The 20463-nt window shown below is 40.4% G+C and overlaps 1 protein-coding gene across 1 annotated transcript in view; it reads right to left on the bottom strand.

The window, feature by feature from the left end:
• Positions 1-20463, bottom strand: part of Jak2 (Janus kinase 2) — a 105559-nt gene that overhangs the window by 34722 nt on the left and 50374 nt on the right. Inside the window, exons 2-5 of the mRNA XM_090329723.1 lie at positions 17924-18049; positions 8384-8614; positions 2558-2681; positions 1511-1628 (exon numbers count right to left, since the gene is read on the bottom strand). Of these exons, the coding sequence (XP_090185849.1) occupies positions 1511-1628; positions 2558-2681; positions 8384-8609 (468 nt within the window). The 5' untranslated portion in view covers positions 8610-8614; positions 17924-18049. The remainder of the gene's footprint in view (positions 1-1510; positions 1629-2557; positions 2682-8383; positions 8615-17923; positions 18050-20463) is intronic.

Here is a 20463-nt window from a genome sequence, read left to right as displayed (position 1 = left end):
AATGAACAGGCCCACAGTTCAAGTCCCAGGACTGACCAATCATTAGTATATAAAAGAAATGTGACTATTGTTTATTTTACTATGATTTAAAAATTAATGGGCCTGGGGCCGGGAGCTTGACCTACTGGTAGAGTGCTTGCCTAGCATGCACCAAGACCCAGGTTCGATTCCTTGGTACCACATACATAGAAAAGAGCCGGAAGTGGTGCTATGGCTCAAGTGGTAGAACTCTAGCCTCGAGAAAGTCTAAGGACAGTGCTCAAGCCCTGAGCGCAAGCCCAGCACTGGCCAAAAAAAAAAAAAAAGGGGACCTCACACTCAAATGCGGAAATAGTTTTCAGTTTGTGCTTCATAAACTTACCAAGCTTTATGAGGGTTCTTGAAAATGCAAGCTATAAAGGTTATTTCCTTTATTTCCTATGACCTTAGAAAACCTGCTTGGAATTTTTTTGTTTTTTTGGGTTTTTTTGCCAGTCCTGGGCTTGGGCTCAGGGCTTGAGCACTGTCCCTGGATTCTCTCAAGGCTAGGGCTCTACCACTTGAGCCACAGCACCACTTCTGGCTTTTTGCTATGTATGTGGTACCCAGGTCTTCGTGTATGCTAGGCAAGCGCTCTACCACTAGGCCAAACTCCCGGCCCCGACTTGGAACTTTTTAATATAAAATGTCTTGGTCATATCTTTACCATTCCAATAGCACATGAAAATTAAAAGCAATTTAATGACTATTTCATCTACTGTTCAAATAAAAGAATTAGAGAAATACTATGAAATATTCAAAGACAGGCCAAGAGTTGTGGACTAATGGCAGAGTGCTTGCCTAGTAGGAATGAAGCCCTGGGTTCGAGTCCTTGGTACCACATACAAAGAAAAAGCTGGAAGTGGTGCTGTGGCTCAAGTGGTAGAGTGCTAGCCTTGAGAAAGCTCAAGGACAGTGCCAGGCCCAAGTTCAAGCCCCATCACTGGCAAAAAGAGAAAAAAAGAAAAAGATAGACAGATTCAAACAAGCTTCAAAAATTTAACATCAGCAATATTAAAGAACAAATAGCTAGAATATGGCTTTCCACCAACATCTAGCTACCCTCTTATAAGTAGCTATACAAACTATTGTAAAATTATCACAGCTTACCTTTATGTTACTTACAATCTTTACATTTCACTACTTACTATTTAAGACTGAAATTGTCCAGAAATTTAAAAGACTAAAGAAATGTACCATCCAATGCCTACAAAGAATCATGTTACAAAAATTTAGTCTACACTCTGAAATCCGTAAGATGATCCCAAGTTCTAATACAGAAGAATAGTAGAATCTCTATTAAATAAATTTTATCATTCATACATCAAGGGATTCAAAATTAGTGTGAAAAAGATAAATCTTTTCACCTTTCTACACTTGCTGCCTAAAACAGAATTGCAATTTTCCAGTATAAAGTTCGTTCTGATTAAAAGATATATAATACCGGAAGATACCTATCAGTTAATGCACAAATAAGATAATATAACTGTACCTGAGCAAAAAGGTAAGACATAACAAAGTCATCAAGAAGAGGAGATTCAGTCCCTCGAGATACTCCATGCCGATAGGTTCTGTTGCTGCCACTGCAATACCAGTGAGGAAAATAAAACCTGTAGGACATTTAAAACATGACTTCAGCTGTGAAAGATTTCAAATATAAACATAATGTATATATTTAAGCATTTCTTATACACCGAAAGGTATTTCCTTGTTATCAGAAAACACAGCCAAGGGCCTGGAGTATGGCCTAATGGTAGAGTGCTTGCCTAGCATGCTCAAAGCCCTGGGGTTTGATTCCTCAGTACATACACAGACCGAGCCAGAAGTAGTGCTGTGGCTCAAGTGGTGGATTGCTAGCCCTGAGAAAGCCCAAGGATAGTGCCCAGGCTCTGAGTTCAAAACTCAGGACTGGTTTTAAAAAAAAAAAAAAAACAACAACACAGCCAACCTGTTAAATACAAATTTGGCACAACAGGGGATCATGGATAATACAATAATAATAATAATGTAGGTAGAAAATCCAGCCACAGCCAGCACTCAGCAGCTCAGCAGCTCAGCAGCTCAGCAGCTCAGCAGCTCCACCATGGGCACAAGACCTGTAATCCTAGCCTGGTTCAAAGCCAGCCTAGACAAAAAAGGACCTGAGACTCTTATATCCAATTAACGTCTAGAAAATGGGAAGTGGGGCTTGGCTCAAAAGTAGGGTGGTAGCCTTGAGCAGAAGAGCTCAGGGACACCGCCCAGGCCCAGGGGTAGGGTGGTAGCCTTGAGTTGAAGAGCCCAGGAACCGCACCCAGGCCTAGTTAGAGACCTATGACCACCCCCACACACACACACACACAAAATACCAATACAAAGTAAAAATTTTTGAACCCAGTAATGTCAGCAGAAGAATCTGAAAATGCTAATTTTGTGTGAAGATAAATCTATGCTACTTCTTTTAAAGACATTAAGGTTAAAAACTTAATTGATTCATTGGAGATAATTTTTCCCATTTGGTCATTTTATCAAATATAGGTCACTTCATGTGAGAAAGTACCTTATTCTGTATAGTAAATTTAGCTTGGTTGACTCATCTATATGGAAGACATGATTGGGTGGATACCAGATCCTTTCTGTTTCACTCATTAAAGCAAACATATTATGGTACAAAGGGGTGACACCTAGAAAGGAGACAGAAAACAAGTGATTGCAAATAGTTACCAAAACACTTATATTGTACATATAAAATCATATGGAGTATGAGTAAGAACTCTTAAATTTAGCATAAAAAATGCAGTAGAAGTTGAAACCATTGGTATAGAATGTTGTATACTAAACTAAAAGAGAATTTGAGCAAAGGCTGAAGGCTTAAATGAATTTTTCATCTTTTTGTCATAAGAAAAGCGAGATGAAAGCCAGGAGTTTGGCCTAGTAGTAGAGTGCTTGCCTAGCATGCACCAAGAGCTGGGTTCGATTCCTCGGTACCACATACATAGAAAAAAGCCAGAATTGGTGCTATGGCTCAAGTGGTAGAGCTCTAGCCTTGAGAAAACCCACGGACAGTGCTCAGGCCCTGAGCCCAAGCCAGGACTGCCAAAAAAAAAAAGAAAAGAAAAGAAAGAAAAGCAAGACAAAAACCAGCTGTGATTTTATTTTATAATGAACTGACTTCAAAAGATTCTGTAAACTTGGGGGAAAAAGGCCATATATGATTATATTCATACATGGTTAGCACATGGAAAAATCATTAACATCCACAAAAGATAACAGTGAAGAAATCTCTTTTTTTAAAAAGAATGTATTAGCCAGGTGCTGAAAGCTCATATTTGGTAATCCTATATATGCAGAAGACTAAAATCTGAGGATAATAGTTCAAGGCCAGCCCAAGCAGGAAAGTCTGTGAGGCTTTTATCTCCACTTAACCACCAAAAAAATCAGAAGTACAACTGTGGCTCAAGTGGTAGAGTGTCATACTTGAGTCAGAAAAAAAAAACCTCAGAGATGGCACCCAGGCCTTGAGTTCAAGCATCAACAAAAAAAAAAGAAAGAAAGAAAACAAAAGGTAAAAAGCACATTTTTTAAAAAGTAAAACCAATACCAAGATGAGGTAGAAAGACCACTCTGTCAATCATTTTCAAACTATAGGAAATAATGACTTACATAAACTTTTACGATAGCTACCAGGGAAGCCAAGTACTGGTGGCTCCTGCTAGTAATTCTAGGTAATTTGGAGGCTGAGATTGAGAACATCACAGTTTCACACCAGACAGGACAGAAAAGTCCCTAGACTCTATCTCCATGAAAGGGAAGCTAGACAGCCTACCTGTGATTCCAGCACCAAGGAAAGCCTAAGATAAATGTATCAAAAACTCAAGCATTCACTTAGGAGAGCAGTAAAACCCTGCCTTAAAAAAGAAAATAAAGGGGCCGGGAGTTTGGCCTAGTGGTAGAGTGCTTGCCTAGCATGCACGAAGACCCAGGTTTGATTCCTCGGTACCACATGCATAGAAAAAAGCTGGAAGTGGTGCTGAGGCTCAAGTGGTAGAGCTCTAACCTTGAGAAAGTCCAAGGAGAGTGCTCAGGCCCTGAGCTCAAGCCCAGGACTAGCAAAAAATAAAAATTAAAAAATAAAATAAAATAAAAAGATGCCTGTAATCCTAGCTACTCGGGAGGATATGAAGATCAAGGTTCAAGGCCAGCCCAACACAAAAGGACCAGCACAAAAGGACTGGAGACTCTTATCTCCAATTAACCTCTACAAAAAATGGGGAAGTGGGCCTTGGCTCAAGGGTAGGGTGGCAGCCTTGAGCTGAAGAGCTCAGGGACAGCGCCCAAGCCAAGTTTAAGCCCTATAACCCACAAAAATAAATAAATAATAAATAAATAAAATAAAAAGAGCTGGAATTGCAACCCAAATGGTAGAACACCAGCCTACTAGGTGTTGAGGCCCTGAAACCCCAGTGCTGCCAAAAAATAAATAAAAACTAAAAGAATATTCACAAAGGAAAAAAGTTATTTTATCTCAAAATTATTTTCACTAGGCTAATTCTGTACTGAAAAAAAATGTTTTAGAGACAAGCAAACTGGTTCATGTCTGTAATCCTAGCTACTCTGAGGGGTGGAGATTGAGAGGATGCTGCAGTTCAAGGCCAGTCCAGAGTAAAAAGTTAAGGATATTCCACCTCAGTCAATAAACAGATAATCAGGGTGTGTTCACCCATGTACTTGTAGCTACATAGGAGGCCACAAACAGGAGTATCTTAATTGTAGGCTGGCTTCAGACAAAAAGGACCTTATCTGAAAAATAACTAAATTTACATAAAATTTAAAAGGTTATGTTCGGTTTTAAACTTGAAAATTTAAATAAATATTTAATCAACTGAATAGATAAATGTTAATATCATGTCTGACCCTTGTACATACTAGTTATTCCTTCCTCTCCTCTACCTACATGTTTCCCAAACCTAGTGTAGAAGTCACAGTCAGAGATGAAACTGTCCAGATGAGTCCTGACAAGAGACTAGTTAGAATAAAAGTGAAAAGAGAACCTTAATTTAAAAATCAGCAATGTAATCTAAATGTAGTCACCCAAATTTTAATCCTTATTCTTTCTCTAACATATTTTCTTCTTTTTACTTTTAGTTTTTGTGACTACAAAGGTGATTTGCAGAGGTGTAACAGTTATATAAGTAAAGTCATGAGTACATTTCTTTTTTTTCCCATTTAAAATTTTTATTATCTTTAAATAGTTGTACAAAGGAATTTAACAAAGCAGTTTATGAATACAATATATCTTGGTTAATGTTTCCACTTTGGACATTCTCACCCATCCCTCCCCTAAACACCCTTCCCATGCTTCTTAGTTTTGTAGGATATAAACTGGATTCTTAACTACATTATCTCCCTGTTCTCTTCAGTTCTCCTTCCCTTTTCCCTTTACTCCTACTCGACGCTCCTTTTCTTGGGGGAGAAACTTTTTTTTTCATATATTTTTTATTGTAATTAATAGAAGGGTTACATGATATTTGCCAGATAGATGGTGCATTAATTCACATACATTGATACCCTTTCACATGTCTTGGTCCCCATTTCCCTCCCCCCATCCCCACTCCTCATCTTGTTTTCCCCCGTTCCCTATCCAAGTTCAAATAACCAAATACAAATATATCCAATATATTAGGTAACAAAGTGAGATACTATAACAATATGAGATAACCAAGGGACAGCAAAAGAGATGAGAGATAACATAGTACCTTAAGAACAACACTTATTCGTTATATGGCTTATGTTTTTATACCCTAGAGAGCCTTTCATTCAGCGTCCTACTGTATGGCCTTTTGTATCAAGGTTTTGCTCTATTGCAAATCTCTGCTAGGAGAGCCCAAGATTTCTACTGATTATGGCAAATGAGGGAAACAATTGAGCCTAAGTACATTTCTTTTTTGGAAAATGTTACCTTTTCCCTGTCTCTCTCCCAGTTCCCCCCTCCATCCCCACCCACAAGTCCCATAGTTCATTTTCAACAGTATCTAGTGAGTACCTCTGCTGCATCTTTTGTTAACTACTATTCTTATCATAGGTACATTTTTTGAAACAAGTAAAGGTCATGATTTTTTTTCAAACAGAGCATATACATAAAGCATGATAAGTAAATTCATACTCATTAGTCATCAGAATGTTTTAAATATGAATAATGCTCTCCTAGCATAGGACTCAGTATCTTAATTATAAGTATCAAAAGAAGAAAATGAATGTCCATACATATAAATTGGCACAAAAGAGTCAGAATAAGGAGATGTATACCAAATCAGCTATCCCTGTAAACAAATAACAAGACAGTACTCTGTAAGTTACATCACTAATCCCTCATCCTAAAATTGCAATTATGTATTATACTTGTTCCAGTTTTTTTCTTAGTAGTTCATGCTAATAGATTGTCCAAGAAAGGAACAAAAAGTAGTGAAACTATACTTGAGATATACTTTATAATGAAAAAATAGGACCTTAAAGAAATCTCAGTCATTTTAAACTCTTTCTCTACATACCAAGTCCAAATTCTTTTTATTTTAATTTGTAAAAAACACTTCAGTATGTTCCTCCTTTCAAAATCATTACCAGAACTGTCATTGAGTTCCATGTTCTACAGAAAGCCTAGTCATCATCTCACTAATATAAACAGAAGCCTGGTTTTTTTAATAGGTACAAGGCAGGTTATTGAAAACACAAAAAGAATAATTTGAAGAATCTGACAGTACAGTGGATAAGATAAAGACATTGATAAGTTACAATTCAAGAAGTTAGTGTGTATCAATAAAAATCACAAGAAAACAGAAAAGTAGAAAAGAATGTAAAACATGTATTAAGAGGGACAAGTGGAATAAAAACTTCACAACAAAATCTTCTGAAAAGTAGTATATAAACTGATGTCAGACATAGTGGTTCACATCTGTAATCCCAGCACTCAAGAGGCTGAGGTGGGAAGACCACAAGTTCAAGATCAGCCCAGTATACTTTCACAACACACGGCTCCCAAAACACATAGTGGGACATTGTTTAAAAAACAAACAAAAAAATGGTTAGGTGTGGTGGTACACCCCTGTAATGCCAACTTTCAAGAGGCAAAGCTAACTAAAGACAACTAAAATTCAAGGCCAGCTCAGGCAAAAAATTACCAGGACCCCATCTCAAGAAATAAAAGCTGGGGGAGAGGAGGCCAAGGAGTGGTAGAGTGCTTGCCTAGAATGCATGAAGACCTGAGTTCAATTCCTCAGAACCACATAAATAGAAAAAAGCTGGAAGTGGTGCTGAGGCTGAAGTGGTAGAGGTCTGGCCTTGAGAAAGTCCAAGGGACATTGCTCAGGCCCTGAGCTCAAGACCAGGACTGGAAAAAAAAAAAAAAAAAAAAAAAAAAAAGAAAGAAAAGAAAAAGAAATAAAAGCTGCGTTTTGTGGATTCTAGCTATGCAAGGGCAAAGGCAAGAAAATCAGTTCCAAGTCCAGTCCCCAGCACAAAACTATATCCTATGGGAAAAATAACTGAACTAACCAAGTGTTTAAGGAATGGCTAAATAAAAAGAGCAAGACCCTGAATTCAAACCTTAGTTCTATAGAATAAAATGTATGATTCCTACAAGAAGACATAACAATTATAAACAATTTGCCCCCAAAGTTTATGAATCAAAATATGGAGAAATGGACAATTCAACAACAGTAGTTGAAGAACTCAATAGACCATCTCAACGAATGACAAGAAGCTACAAAGAATAGTAAAATATAGAGGACTTGAACAACAGATATTATATAGGAAAACTGTATAATCACTTACATATAACTGTGTAAAATCACTTATATATAACAATGTAAGTGGCACTGTGGCTCAAAGTGCTAGCATTGAGCAAAAATGCTCAGGGACAGCACCCACATCATAAGTTCAAGCCCCATGACCAACAAAAATAAACAGACAAATAAATAAATAACAATGTATCTAATAAGTACCCAAAAGAAATAAGAAAATTGTATATATGAAGATTAATTTTCAGAAGCTCACTAGGAAAAACTTGTCAACCAAATACATATTCTCACACACTGATATTAACATCATTGATACACTATTTTTATACTACATGCAAAATGTAGTTTTAAGATTAATTTATGAAATAACATATGACTGTGATGGTCTTTTAATGAGTACTCAACAAATATTTACAGTCTTCAATTTGTTTTGACACATAGACTAAGGAAGAGATACTTTAAATTCTACTTCATGCCTTCATGACTTTATGAATGTCAAAAGACAGCTGTCAGCCATAAGACACTGTACATGTACATAGAATAACAATTAAAGCAATGATCTATTAATAAGAAAAATGATTTCTGATATTTACCACAAGCTTTAGAAGCAGCAATACAAATTTCTTCTGCAACATATTCTCCAGTTGGAAACTTCAGATAATCTCCCTCAGCTTTTCCAAGAGAATGGTAAAGATACACCTGAAGGACTGGCTCTAACTGCTTCACAGAGTTGGTGTTTCCAGGAATATCACCATTCTGATGTATAGGAGATGTAGAGGTTGCTTCCATTTCTGTCATTGTAAGGCAAGCCATTCTCATCCAGTCTTTAGAAAAAGACATTAAGGTTACAAATCAAAGTGATGTTGATAAGATATTCCTTCTATGCAAAAATTTTTCTCAGTAGCACTGACTCTATCAATATCATCAACTGAATAAATAAAATATTGTATACTACCCCCACAAAAACACAGTATAAGGCAGCTTTCAAATGCCTAGTGGACAATCATAAAACCCCAGTTATCAACCTGAGAAATTATTTAACATAAATACATAACACTAACCAACAAATATTAACAAGCAGTTATAAAAGATAAAAAGTATTATTTCTCAACAGATCAATTCCTCTGATAACTCCTTAGTGGACCCGGAAAAGAAAAATTACACTAGAACCTAGCTGGCAACTAAAATATAAGATTATTACTTGGAAGAGTTCATGACTAGAGAGATGGTAACTTGACAAGACCCCCTCAATAAATATATTTGTGGACAGAATGAAGACCATTAATGATAGTAGACAAACTCATAAAGGCATTCACTATGTGCCAAGTACTGCTCTAAATACTACAAATATAAAAGAAAAAAAAACACAAGTTAATGAATTACAATCCAGCACTCAGTTCTACTTGCAATTAAAAGGCATTACTCTACCAGATAAAATATTGAGTTAATCCTCAGTTATGAAATAGTATCTTCTGAAACTTCCAGTGAGTAAAATAACAAAAGAGCCAAGTAAGAATTGTTGGAATAGACATTGCAAGATTTTTGAAGTTCATTTGCAACTGAATATGCACATTTTTAAGGATTTTAATTTATTCAAAGATAGTTATAAACATTTCTTGCCAGGTGCTGGTGGTTCATGTCTGTAACACTAGCTACTCAGGAAGCTGAGATTGAGGACTGTGGTTCAAAGCCAGCACTGGCAGGAAAGTCCATGAGACTCATCTCCTATTACTTACTTTTCCCTCCTTCCCCCCCCCAAAAAAAGAAGAAAGTAGAGCTGTGGCTCAAGTGATGGAGTACTTGCCTTAAACCAAAAAGCTCAAGGAGACCAGGCAATGGTGGCTCACACCTATAATCCTAGCTTCTCAGAAGAATGAGGTCTGAGGATCACAGTTCAAAGCCAGCCTGGGCACTAAAGTCCATGAGACACTTATCTCCATTTAACTACCAGAAAACTGGAAATGATACTGTGGCTCGAGTGGTAGGGCAGTAGCCTGAGTTGAAGAGCTCAGGGACAGTGCTCAGGCAACAGGCATATATTTATATTTCTTATAGTCTATTACACTGTATTAATTATAGGTCAGTTGAATACAGCATAATTATAGGTCAATTACAGCAAATAGTTCTAATATGGAAGCAACAGCAATACTATTAAAAAGATCTCAAACAACCTAACATTACTACTCAAGGAACTAGAAAAAGAACAAACTAAACCTAAAGCTAGAAAAAGAATGAGTTTTGAACATTCTTCTGGCTCAAGTAGAGACCACACTGTAAGAATTGCTGCTATTCTACTCCTAAAATTCCACAGAACAAATTCTACTGTTGACTGCACCTTAGTTTCCAAAGGAGGGGGTGGTTAAAGAAAAACAAAACCTATAAGCTACCCAAAGTATCAGGCAAATGAATAGTCACAGCCACATTATAGAACATGTTCCTTCCAGTTAAGAATAAGCTACTGAGGGCTAGGAATTTAGCCTAGTGGTAGAGTGCTTGCTTAGCATGCAAGAAGACCAGGGTGCAATTCCTTGGTACCATGTACACAGGGGGAAAAAACCGCCGTAAGTGGTGCTGTGGCTCAGGTGGTAGAGGTCTAGCCTTAAGAAAAAAACAAAACAAAACAAAAAACCAAAGACAGTGCCCAGGCCCTGAGTTCAAGGCCCAGGACTGGCAAAAATAAAAACATAAGCTATTGCTTTATGCAACATGGATAAATCTTAGAAATTACAATGTGATAAAGACAGGAAATTGTAGACTATAACATGTTATGCACATTCTTCTTTCCATGAGTTTCATGCTTTTCTTCCTATAACGTGTGTTTTTCCTTGCCAAAAACTGATTTTCTTTTCAATCCTAGCTTGTCTTCATTTTAAATCTTTTAAATGATCATTACTTGTCACTTCTGCAGACACAGAATTATTTGGTATTTAGATTATGCAATAAGAGACTGGAAATCATTTAAGAATTGAAAGGAACACATCAGATTTAATTTATCCCTTCCTTCCTCCTTCCTCCCCTCCCCTCTATCTCCCCACCCCTCTACGCCCATCCCCTTTCTTTTTTTCTTTCTGTGCTGGTTATTGGGCTTGAATTCAGGGCCTGGGCACTGTCTCCAAGCTTCTTTGTTCAAAGCTTTACTTCTGGCTTTTTAGTGGTTAACTAGAGATAAGAATCTCACAGACTAAATGAAAGGATCTTTAGGATATGGACACAAGAGCTTTATCTTATGTAATTGTTGTTCTTAATATACCATGTAATTTCTCTTCTCTTTTTCTGCCCTTTGGTTAATCTCATATTGTTTATTTGGAATAGGAAAGGGAAGGAGGGAAAACAAGATGACTGGGAGGAGGTGGAGGGAGGGAAATGGGGACAAAAACATGAGAAGGGGTAACAATGTGTGAGAAGTAATGCACCCACTACCTGGCGAATGTAACTGTAACCCCTCTGTACATTATCCCAATAATAAAAAATAAAGAATCTCAGACATTCCTGCCTGGGCTACCTCTGAACTACAATCCTCAGATCTCAACCTACTGAGTAGCTAGGATTACAAGTATGCCACCAACACCCAGCACAATCTCTCTTTTTTTTTCTTCCTTTTTTTTTTTTTTTTTTTTTTGCCAGTCCTGGGGATTGAACTCAAGGCCCTGGGAACTGAGCTTCTCTTACTTAAGGCCAGGACTCTACCACTTGAGCCACAGCGCCACCTCTGGCTTTTTCTGTTTAAGTGGTACTGAGGAATAGAACCCAGGGCTTCATGCATGTGCTAAAGCAAGCACTCTACCACTATGCCATCTTCCATTTTTATAAATCTCAAAACAAGAAAACCTGAATAGTACACTAAGGAATTGAAATGTGATTAATCAAACCAAAAATGAAACCTAAACCACAAAATGAGACAAGCAGAGGAATAATTACAGAGAAATATTTATGTAAGTGCAAATTACCACTAAGGTACTAGTTCTTGGGATGGCTGGTAGTCTCATGGATATGTAAATTATTAATTTTTACAACATAAAAATTATATCTACTTTTACAGGTTTTTCCTATTACAATGACATGCACAAATACTCTCAATAAGTCTGGAAAATGAACACAGAAATCATCCCAAAAGTCCTATCATGCTTTTATCAATACCCAATCCTACCACCCAAGCAGCCACTGCCCTGATTTTATTTCCACCAGAGGATAGAATATTATTTTGCTCAATGACTTTCTTCCATCACTAGTTAATGTTTCCCAGAAGATGGAAAACCTCAACATCACACTCATTACTATATTCTTGGAACCTGTAAAGGTGCCTAACACAGGAAGGAGTTGAATAAATGTTGATTAAATAAACACTATAATAAATTTTAATCAATCTGTGCACACACTGAAAAAAAAATAGAACATCAAACATGAAAATCTAATGTTAATTTCATCATACACCCATCTGTCTTAATCCTAGTTACTCATATACATTAGAATTGTCAGAGATAGCTTTTCAGATCATGAGAAAATAATGTAATAAATTGGTAAAAGCTAAATTAGAAACCAAGAAACCTAAAAATAACTTTCCTTTTTTCCCCTGTATTGGGTTGGAACTCCGGTTCTTCTATTCACTAAACATGCTTGCTCAGCTGGCAATCTACAGCCTGGGCCATATCCTAGACTGGTTTTTTGTTGGTAATTTTGGAGTTAATGTCTCATGGCCTTTTCTGCCTCATATGACTTCAAACCATAGACCTCTAGATCTTAGCCCCTAAACAGCTAAAATTATAGGTAGAAGCCACAAGTGCCCAGTGTAAAAATAACTTTTAATCCATTTTTGTCATACTGAGATTTGAACTCAGGGCCTCAAGCTTACACAATACCCGTGAGTCATACCTCCATCTCTATTTTTTATTATTTACTTTTAAGACCGAGTCTTATTTCTTGCCCTGGAAAGAGAACTTCAATCCACCTACTCTTAGACTTCTCTTCACTGAAATGTTAGGTATGTACCATCAACTCTAGCTTCCTAGAATGGAGACAGAGTCTGCTGTCCTAGTACTGTTATCCTACTAATCTCTGCCTCTCACATAGCTTAGTATAATATGTACATACCACTGACCCCAGATATAGGTTGAGAAGGAGCCTTGAGAACGTTTCTGCCAGGCTTGAATGGAATCAAGATCCTCCAATTCTCACTCCCAACTGGCTAAGATTACAGGCATGAGCCAGCAGCACTCAGCTTAACCCAGTGTTACTACAAAGTAATTCTTAAACTAATCTCACTTCTCCAAAGAAATTGATAAATTAAATCTGAGGTGTTCCACTCAATTTTTTTTTTTTTTGCCAGTCCTGGGCTTGGACTCAGGGCCTGAGCACTGTCCTTGGATTTTCTCAAGACTTAGCACTTTACCACTTGAGCCTCAGCACCACTTCCAGCTTTTTTCAATGTATGTGGTACCGAAGAATCGAACCCGGGTCTTCGTGCATGCTAAGCAAGCACTCTACCACTAGGCGAAACTCCTGGCCCTCCACTCAATCTTTAAATGATCTCCATTTGATTGAGGCTTAATTTTTCTATCAAGTAAATAATTTAAGTGCTCCAAAAATGAGAGAATTTTACGACTGTTAAAAACAGGTTTTAAATTTCATACAATAACAACACATAAACTAAAAGTTAAAAGAAAAACAATTTACACAATGCAAACAACTTATTTTGCAAAAAGTCACCCAAGAAAGACAAATGAACACAGAACATTTCTAGAACATACAGGTTCCAATAAAAGAGAATTGAAAGCAAACTGAAATTGTGAAATACTGATTTTCAAGTCCTGAATTGGTGAATATCAGCCCTCTGAAATACACTGTTAATAGAGAAATCAAAATGTAGAAGTATAGAGAAATATAAACTGGCACTTGTACATTAATTTGAAAGTACGTGTTTAAATTAGCAACACATACCAGTTTTAAACTCAGCAATTCTTTTCCTATTTAACACATAATCAATTATGAAATATACACACAGTTCTTTCAAAGAGTTTTGCTGTGAAGAGAAGTGAAAAATGGGGCAGTAATTTGAGGAGACTTTGGAGTCAAGTAATGATATAAATTGGGAATTTGCAGCACATGAGCCTAGCAAAAAGAGCCTGGGGGTATGCCCAAGAAGCAAAGCTCTTCCCTAGCAAATGTGAGGTCCTAGATTCAAGACCTCGCATCACATTTATCTGTTCCTGAATAGAAAAATGTCATTACCCACCCACCCCCCAGTTTAAATCAGTGTTTCTCATGGTCTGATCTCCAGATCAACATCAGCAACATCCCTTCAGAACTTATTAAAACTGTAAGTGCTCATGTCAGAAGTACTAAGACAGAAACTATCAAGGTGGAGTCCAGCAACTTATGTTTCAAAAAACCTTGCAGGTAATTCTAGTATGAAACCATGGGATTAAATAATACCTCTAGTGTAGCCAGGTACAGATCCAAGAATCTACTTTAAGTGTCTCAAAGGGGCCTGAGGAGATGTAATAGCAGCCTAACACACCTGAAGGAGAGTCCCTGAGTGCTTAACCAACCCTAAGTGAGGCTAGACACCGGAAGCTCACACCTATAATCCTAGCTACTAAGGAGGCTGAGACCTGAGGATAATGCTTCAATGCCAACCTAGACAGAGAAATCCAGGAGACCTTTATCTCCAACTAACAAGCAAAAACAAACAGAACTGCAAACATGGCTCAAGTGCCATCTATAAGCTAAAACATCAAAGTCACCTTGTCCCCCACAAGCCCCTTCCTTCCTGTAGGACTAGTCCAGAATGAAGTCTTGCGACATCTTTCTTGTCTGACTTATTTCCTCAAAGTAATTTCTCATTATTTTAGTCATTTTTGTCATTTCACTTTCCACTTCAAACTGTATCAAGCACAGGTATCACTTTAATTTCCCTAAAATATTTATTTCAAACAGTTGTTTCCCAGTTCAGAACTTTTTACTGCTGTCGGTTGTTGTTTTGGTACAGCAAAGAATAATAAAAGTATCTTGAAATCTAGAAAAAGATACTTAACTCTAACAGGCAAAAAGTAGTAGGCCATTAAAGATATGAGGGTATGAAAGTACCACAATACATTACGTGGTAGTTCTATGCAGTATAAATAGAATGGAGTGATGCTGAGTTTCTCAACACCATCAACTTAAAAGGAGAGTTTCATTTTGGCTCTGAGTAACAGAAGTTTTAGTCAATGGTTACTTGGCTTTTTACACTAGGTCTGTGACGGTATAGTTATGAGAGGAATGCTAACAGATTAGGTCTGTCTCAGGCAATTAAGAAGCAAAAAGAGAAGATAAGCCATCAATCCAATGTCTCCTAGACCATGCCCCCACTGACCTAACTTCCCTCCACTCAACTCTTATGATTCCCAGAAGTGCCACAGTTAGTGACCAAACATGAGCCTTTGAGAGACAGTCAAGATGTATAAAATGTTCACTTTCAATTGGGGAATCTTGAACTTAAAGGCCACAAACTATAAAGAGTGACAAAAGACCACTTAAGGCAAAGATCACTAATACGTAATGGGATAACAAGTAAACAATACCTTATTAGTGAGATCACTGAACAAAAGTTATAAAGGTACAAATAGGACACAAATTACATTAAGCCACGATCAACTGGTATTATCTGTCTACCATTAATTTTATCAGAAAAAAAGAAAACTAATGCAGAGGTTCTACATCATTTCCATTAAGGGAGCCCTTAGAGTCTCAATCTTGTTTGTCGGTTTATTCCAGGTACCCTAGGCCAAGAGAAATGTTTAAGTGGGATCAAACGATGTAAGTATTTATGGCCTACAACTTAGTGTCTATTTGCGCACAATACATCTCAAATCTTGAAATTAAGTAGGATACTACCATATCTGTCATGTCATAATCCATGCTGGTTTTTCAGTAGTAAGGGGTCACTTTTTTTTTTTTTTTTTGCCAGTCCTGGGGCTTGAACTCAAGGCCTGGGCACCGTCCTTGACCTTTCTCAAGGCTAGTGCTCTGCCACTTGAGCCACACCTCTGGCCTTTTCTGTGTATGTGGTACCAAGAAATCAAACCCAGGGCTTTGTGCATACTAGGTAAGCACTCTACCACTATGCCACACTCTCAGCCAGGGATCAATTTTTAGCAGAGCAATCTCTGAAAATTCAGCTTTTCCTAAGACATGACAAAGTAAGAAGAAAGGCAGGCATCTAACAATAACACAGTTATTTTAGCAGAGCATTCTCTGAAAACTCAGCTTTAACAAAGACATGACATTGTAAGAAGAAAGGTAGACATCTAACAATAACACAGTTAACTACTTCAAACTTCAGGTTCCAGCCTGAGTTTAAACTGATGCTAAAGAAAAGGAGAAGGGGGATGGGGGGAAGGTTAGAGGAGCAAAAGAAAGTTATTTGCAAAAAATAACCACAAGAGGGCAGCGCAAGAAAAGATAGGGGCAGCACAGTGGGGCTCAAAGAGAAAACAGGCATCAAATGAAGATGGCTAAGACTTCTATTAAACCCTTTAGCCAGATCAGGATCTAAATGTCCTTTTTCTCTGCAAAAGAGGAAGAATCAGTGGCCACTGGCAAATCAACTTACGCACTGTCATTCTACTTTTCTATAAATTTTCTTTGGATATCCAGCTATGATAGTAGCCAAGACTTCACTTCAGACTTTCAAAGTTAGACATTAACATCCCTTTCTATAATGGCATGTCTTTGTAAAGCTATGTTTTCAGAGACTGCTCTGCCAAAAAGTAACTATTTACTTGTAACAATTAGAATAGATCCAGAAATGAGAGTATGGTGGTATCCAATTTGATCCTAAGGAAGTTTTGTGTGTGTGTGTGTGTGTGTGTGTGTGTGTGTGTGCTGTTTTTTTTTTAATTTGCGGCTTTGTATGCACCTTACTCAATTCTTACAAATAATCTTATAGGAAAGAAAGTAGTAAGAAATAAAACTTAGTGTCGGGAAGACCATCATTCAAATCCAGATCAGACTTCAAAGCCAATTTCCTTTCCTTTTTTGCCTTAAAAGCATCCTGTCTTTCAGCAATAGCTAAGTAGAGAAAAGATATCACATTTTTGTCTCTAAACTGAGAAACTTGTCTCATATCACTAAGGAAAAAGCACTAAAGATGATGAGATATTCCTTAACCAGCCTTTAAAACATGCTATTCCAAGACATTCAAATAGAGCAAAAATAAGCATATGTGCTTATCTGACTGACATACCTCAGCTTTCCAGTACAGGTACTATTAACGCATGTGCTGCACACACACACTCTGCAGGTAACTCCAACAGGTTAAGTTCACATACAAGCAAGTGATTCTCGCCCTTGAAGTGTTTAGGAGACACACAGAGAAAGACAAACTAAAAACTGGTTTTCCATCTTCAGATCTGCTGGATGTTGCATCTGAGTACTTGCAGTAGCCCAACAACTACTCATTTGTACAAACCTATTATGAAACCAAAAGCAATCATCCTTTATTCCTACTTCTGTTTTCCTTTTGCACATTTCTCCTCTCTTCTATGACATACTGAGCACTCCTATCCTTTCACAGAAAAGGAGTTTCCCCTGACAGATTAATAACCACCGGAAAGCAGCAGACTGGGTACATTCAACTGACACAGCAAGCTTAGGCAGATAAAGCCATCCAGGAAGCATTCAATGTTGTAGCAGAAACCCCAGCCCGAGAAAAAAAAAAAAAAAGCACCAGCTAATGTGTTCTTCCAATCGCTATTGCTTGTTACTTGAAAATATAGCGAAATCTCTGGCTTCTTGAGCAGAAAGACTGACGGACATGTTACTTTTCTCTACAAAGCCAGGTTGGTTGTCTTTGTGTTTGTTTTTAAACAGCAGTTCTTAAAAAGACCCAAGAGCAACAATGATACCCTAAAATTATTCTGGCAGACCCCACATAAAAAGTTCTAGCCCTGCCATTTTCTGATCAGCGAGGAAGCTCTTGCTTGTCTTCACACGCATCCACCCTTCCTCCGCACGCTCTCCCCAGCTCCCGCAAGTACCTGACACCCTCGTCTTCGCTGCGGCAAAAATATAAAATAAAATAAAAAAATAGACAGCAGCCACGGGCGCACCCCACTCACGGTTTCGCACACTACCACCCACGATCGCACACCCACCGTCGCAGGAGGGGAGGGAAGGGCTCCTCCTCTTCCCCGTGCCTTTTTCTTGCCTTTTTTTTTTTCTTTTTTAATTTCTGCAGAAGAGTTAACAGCTCACATCTTCCCGTTGGTTGCTTCGGGAACCTGAAAGCAGAAGCCACAGTTTACTATCGTAGAAATCCAAAGGGGGCTCCGAGGAAGAGGAGGAGGAGGGAGGGGGAGGAGGAATAGAATATTTGTTCAACTAGCTAGAAAATGGTTAAGGAAGGGTGGGGAGGGGGTTTTAAAGCTAACTCACGCCCAACAGCAACAGCCAGACCCCGCGTGCTGCCTCCGGGTCTCAGACGAGGCAGCGTGCTGCCTCCGGGTCTCAGACGAGGCAGGCTGGGGAGTTTACGGTCGTTCCCGGGGTGCGGGGAGGGTGGGCACCCCGAGGTGGGCAAGGGGTTGGAGACACAGCCCGCCCCCCTCACCACCCACCATCCACCACCCCCATCCATCCACCCCGAGGTCAGGCAGCGACTACACCCACCGGCGGCCCAGCGCGAAGGCGCCTCCTCCTCCTCCTCCTCCTCCTCCTCCTCCTCCTCTCCTTCCTCCTCCACGACGGCCCCCTTCCCCCCCGAGGTGCGCCGAGGTCTGTGGGAGCCCCGGGACCCGACAGCCGGCCCGAGCGTCCGCCAGGCCGAGCCCTCGGGGAGGAGTGGGGAGGGGGGATCCCGCGAGGGGCTGGGCTCCCCGTCACATCCCTCGGCGGCGAGGACCGGGCCTGTCCGTGCGCCCCGGCGGCGGCGGCGGCGGCAGCGGCAGCGGCGGAGGCGGCGGTGCGCCCGGACTGGAGACTCCACACCCCGAGGGCCCGACGGGGGCCCCCAACGCGGCGGCGCCAAGTCCCGGGAGAGCCGGGCGGCCGCCCAGCCTGTCAACGCCGCGGCCGCTGCTGCCCCCTCTCCGCTCCCCTTCCTCCCTTCTTCCTGCAAGTCCACACCCCTCCCACTGTGGGCAGCCCGTCACCGCCGGCGTCCCCTCCCTCCCTCCGCCCGGTCTCCTCAGACGACTGACGCTGCTGGCGAGCGGGGCGGGAAGGGGGGGGGAAACGAGAGGGCGGGAACCTCCCGGTGGCGCATGCGCGGCGTCGCCCCGCCCTCCGCCACCCCCAGCAGGGCGGGGTTTGGAGCGCGCATGCGCACGTCGTACGCGGCGTGGGGGCGGGAAAAGGGAGTTCGGAGGGGTGATGCGCGAAAATTTCCTGGGAGGGGAGGGGGGTCCAGTTCCCGGGGGGAGTGGCTGGGACTCGCTTGGCTTTGGGGCCCCGCTGGGACGCGGGTGCCCACGCCGTCTCCGGACGGTGCGCGTGCGCGTGCGCGCCTTGGAGGCGGGCTGAGAATGAGTCAGCCGGGCGGGGGGGCGGGGGGGCCTCCTCCCCGCGGGGAGACTTTCCCCTGCCCCGCACCTTGCGCCCTCTCTGCTTCCGTATCCACGTTCGGGGAGTCCCGGAGACCTGCCCTTCCCCGGCCTGGAGCTGCCAACCCAGGGGAAGAAAGTGCAGTGAGGGGGACAGCAACCTCCACCACCCTCCATCATCTCCCCCCCGCCCCCCAGCGGCCGCGTCCATTTCTTTATTCGATTGGTGCGGAGCTCGGCCCTCCTGGAAGCCTCCAAGCGTGCCTTTAAATGAGCAGACGAGCCGAGGGCGTGGTGATCAGTTTAGAAGAATACAGAAATGAAGGGGTGGAACTGGAGAGGGAAGGAAGATGGGCGGTGGGCGGGGGGGGGGGGGGGATTGGTTTAGGTTGGGGGGAAGAAGTTCGGACAGGGGACTGGCAGGGACAAAAGTCCACCAGTTCAAGTACCAGGCCGAATGTGTGGAGCAGTGAAAGGAGGCAGTGGTTCAGTGGTGAGACCAAGACAGCCTGAGAAGCAAGACCCCAGGGAGCTCTGCTTTTTTATTATTCCTGTCCTTTGCTTACCTGAATGCAGAAGTTAAGGGCCCTTATGTCACTCTAGCACATGTGTTAACTAGTCAGGTCCATCTTGTGTTTAATAGTTTCACCCAAGACAGGGTAGGCAAGGAAAAATACAGTAGCAATATATGGAATTGATAAACCCTCTACCCACCCAGAAAGATAAAAGTCATGTGCTCAGTGTCAAATAGAAAGTCAAATAGAAAGTTAAGTCTTTCTTTTTTTACTAAGGAGTTGAAACCAAGGCTAACCTCTGAACGTAGTGCCTTGTTACTTTGCATTACTGTGTCTTTTGAGTTCTTTATGTAATTCTTGGTAGTGGCATAGCTAGTAATTTCCTCCCCAGGGTGAGTTTACCCTTATACTTTGATAATGATAAGGGAGAATTCTGAAGAATTTGACCAAGTCCTTTGTGACATTTATGAAATATGAGAAACAAATGATAACTAGATGGTCATACATTCGACACTCAAAACTGCATATCCTGACTCAAAGATAAAAATTAACTAACTCTAAACTGTAGTGCTATGTATGCAGTGGTATGGCAAGATTCTGTTCTTCCACAATAGTGAAGCATAATAGCAGAGGCAGTTG

This window comes from Megascapheus bottae, chromosome 3, assembly GCF_031878675.1.
Source record: "Megascapheus bottae isolate mThoBot1 chromosome 3, mThoBot2.hap1, whole genome shotgun sequence".
Taxonomy (NCBI): domain Eukaryota; kingdom Metazoa; phylum Chordata; class Mammalia; order Rodentia; family Geomyidae; genus Megascapheus; species Megascapheus bottae.
This window is presented reverse-complemented; position numbering and strand designations above follow the sequence as displayed.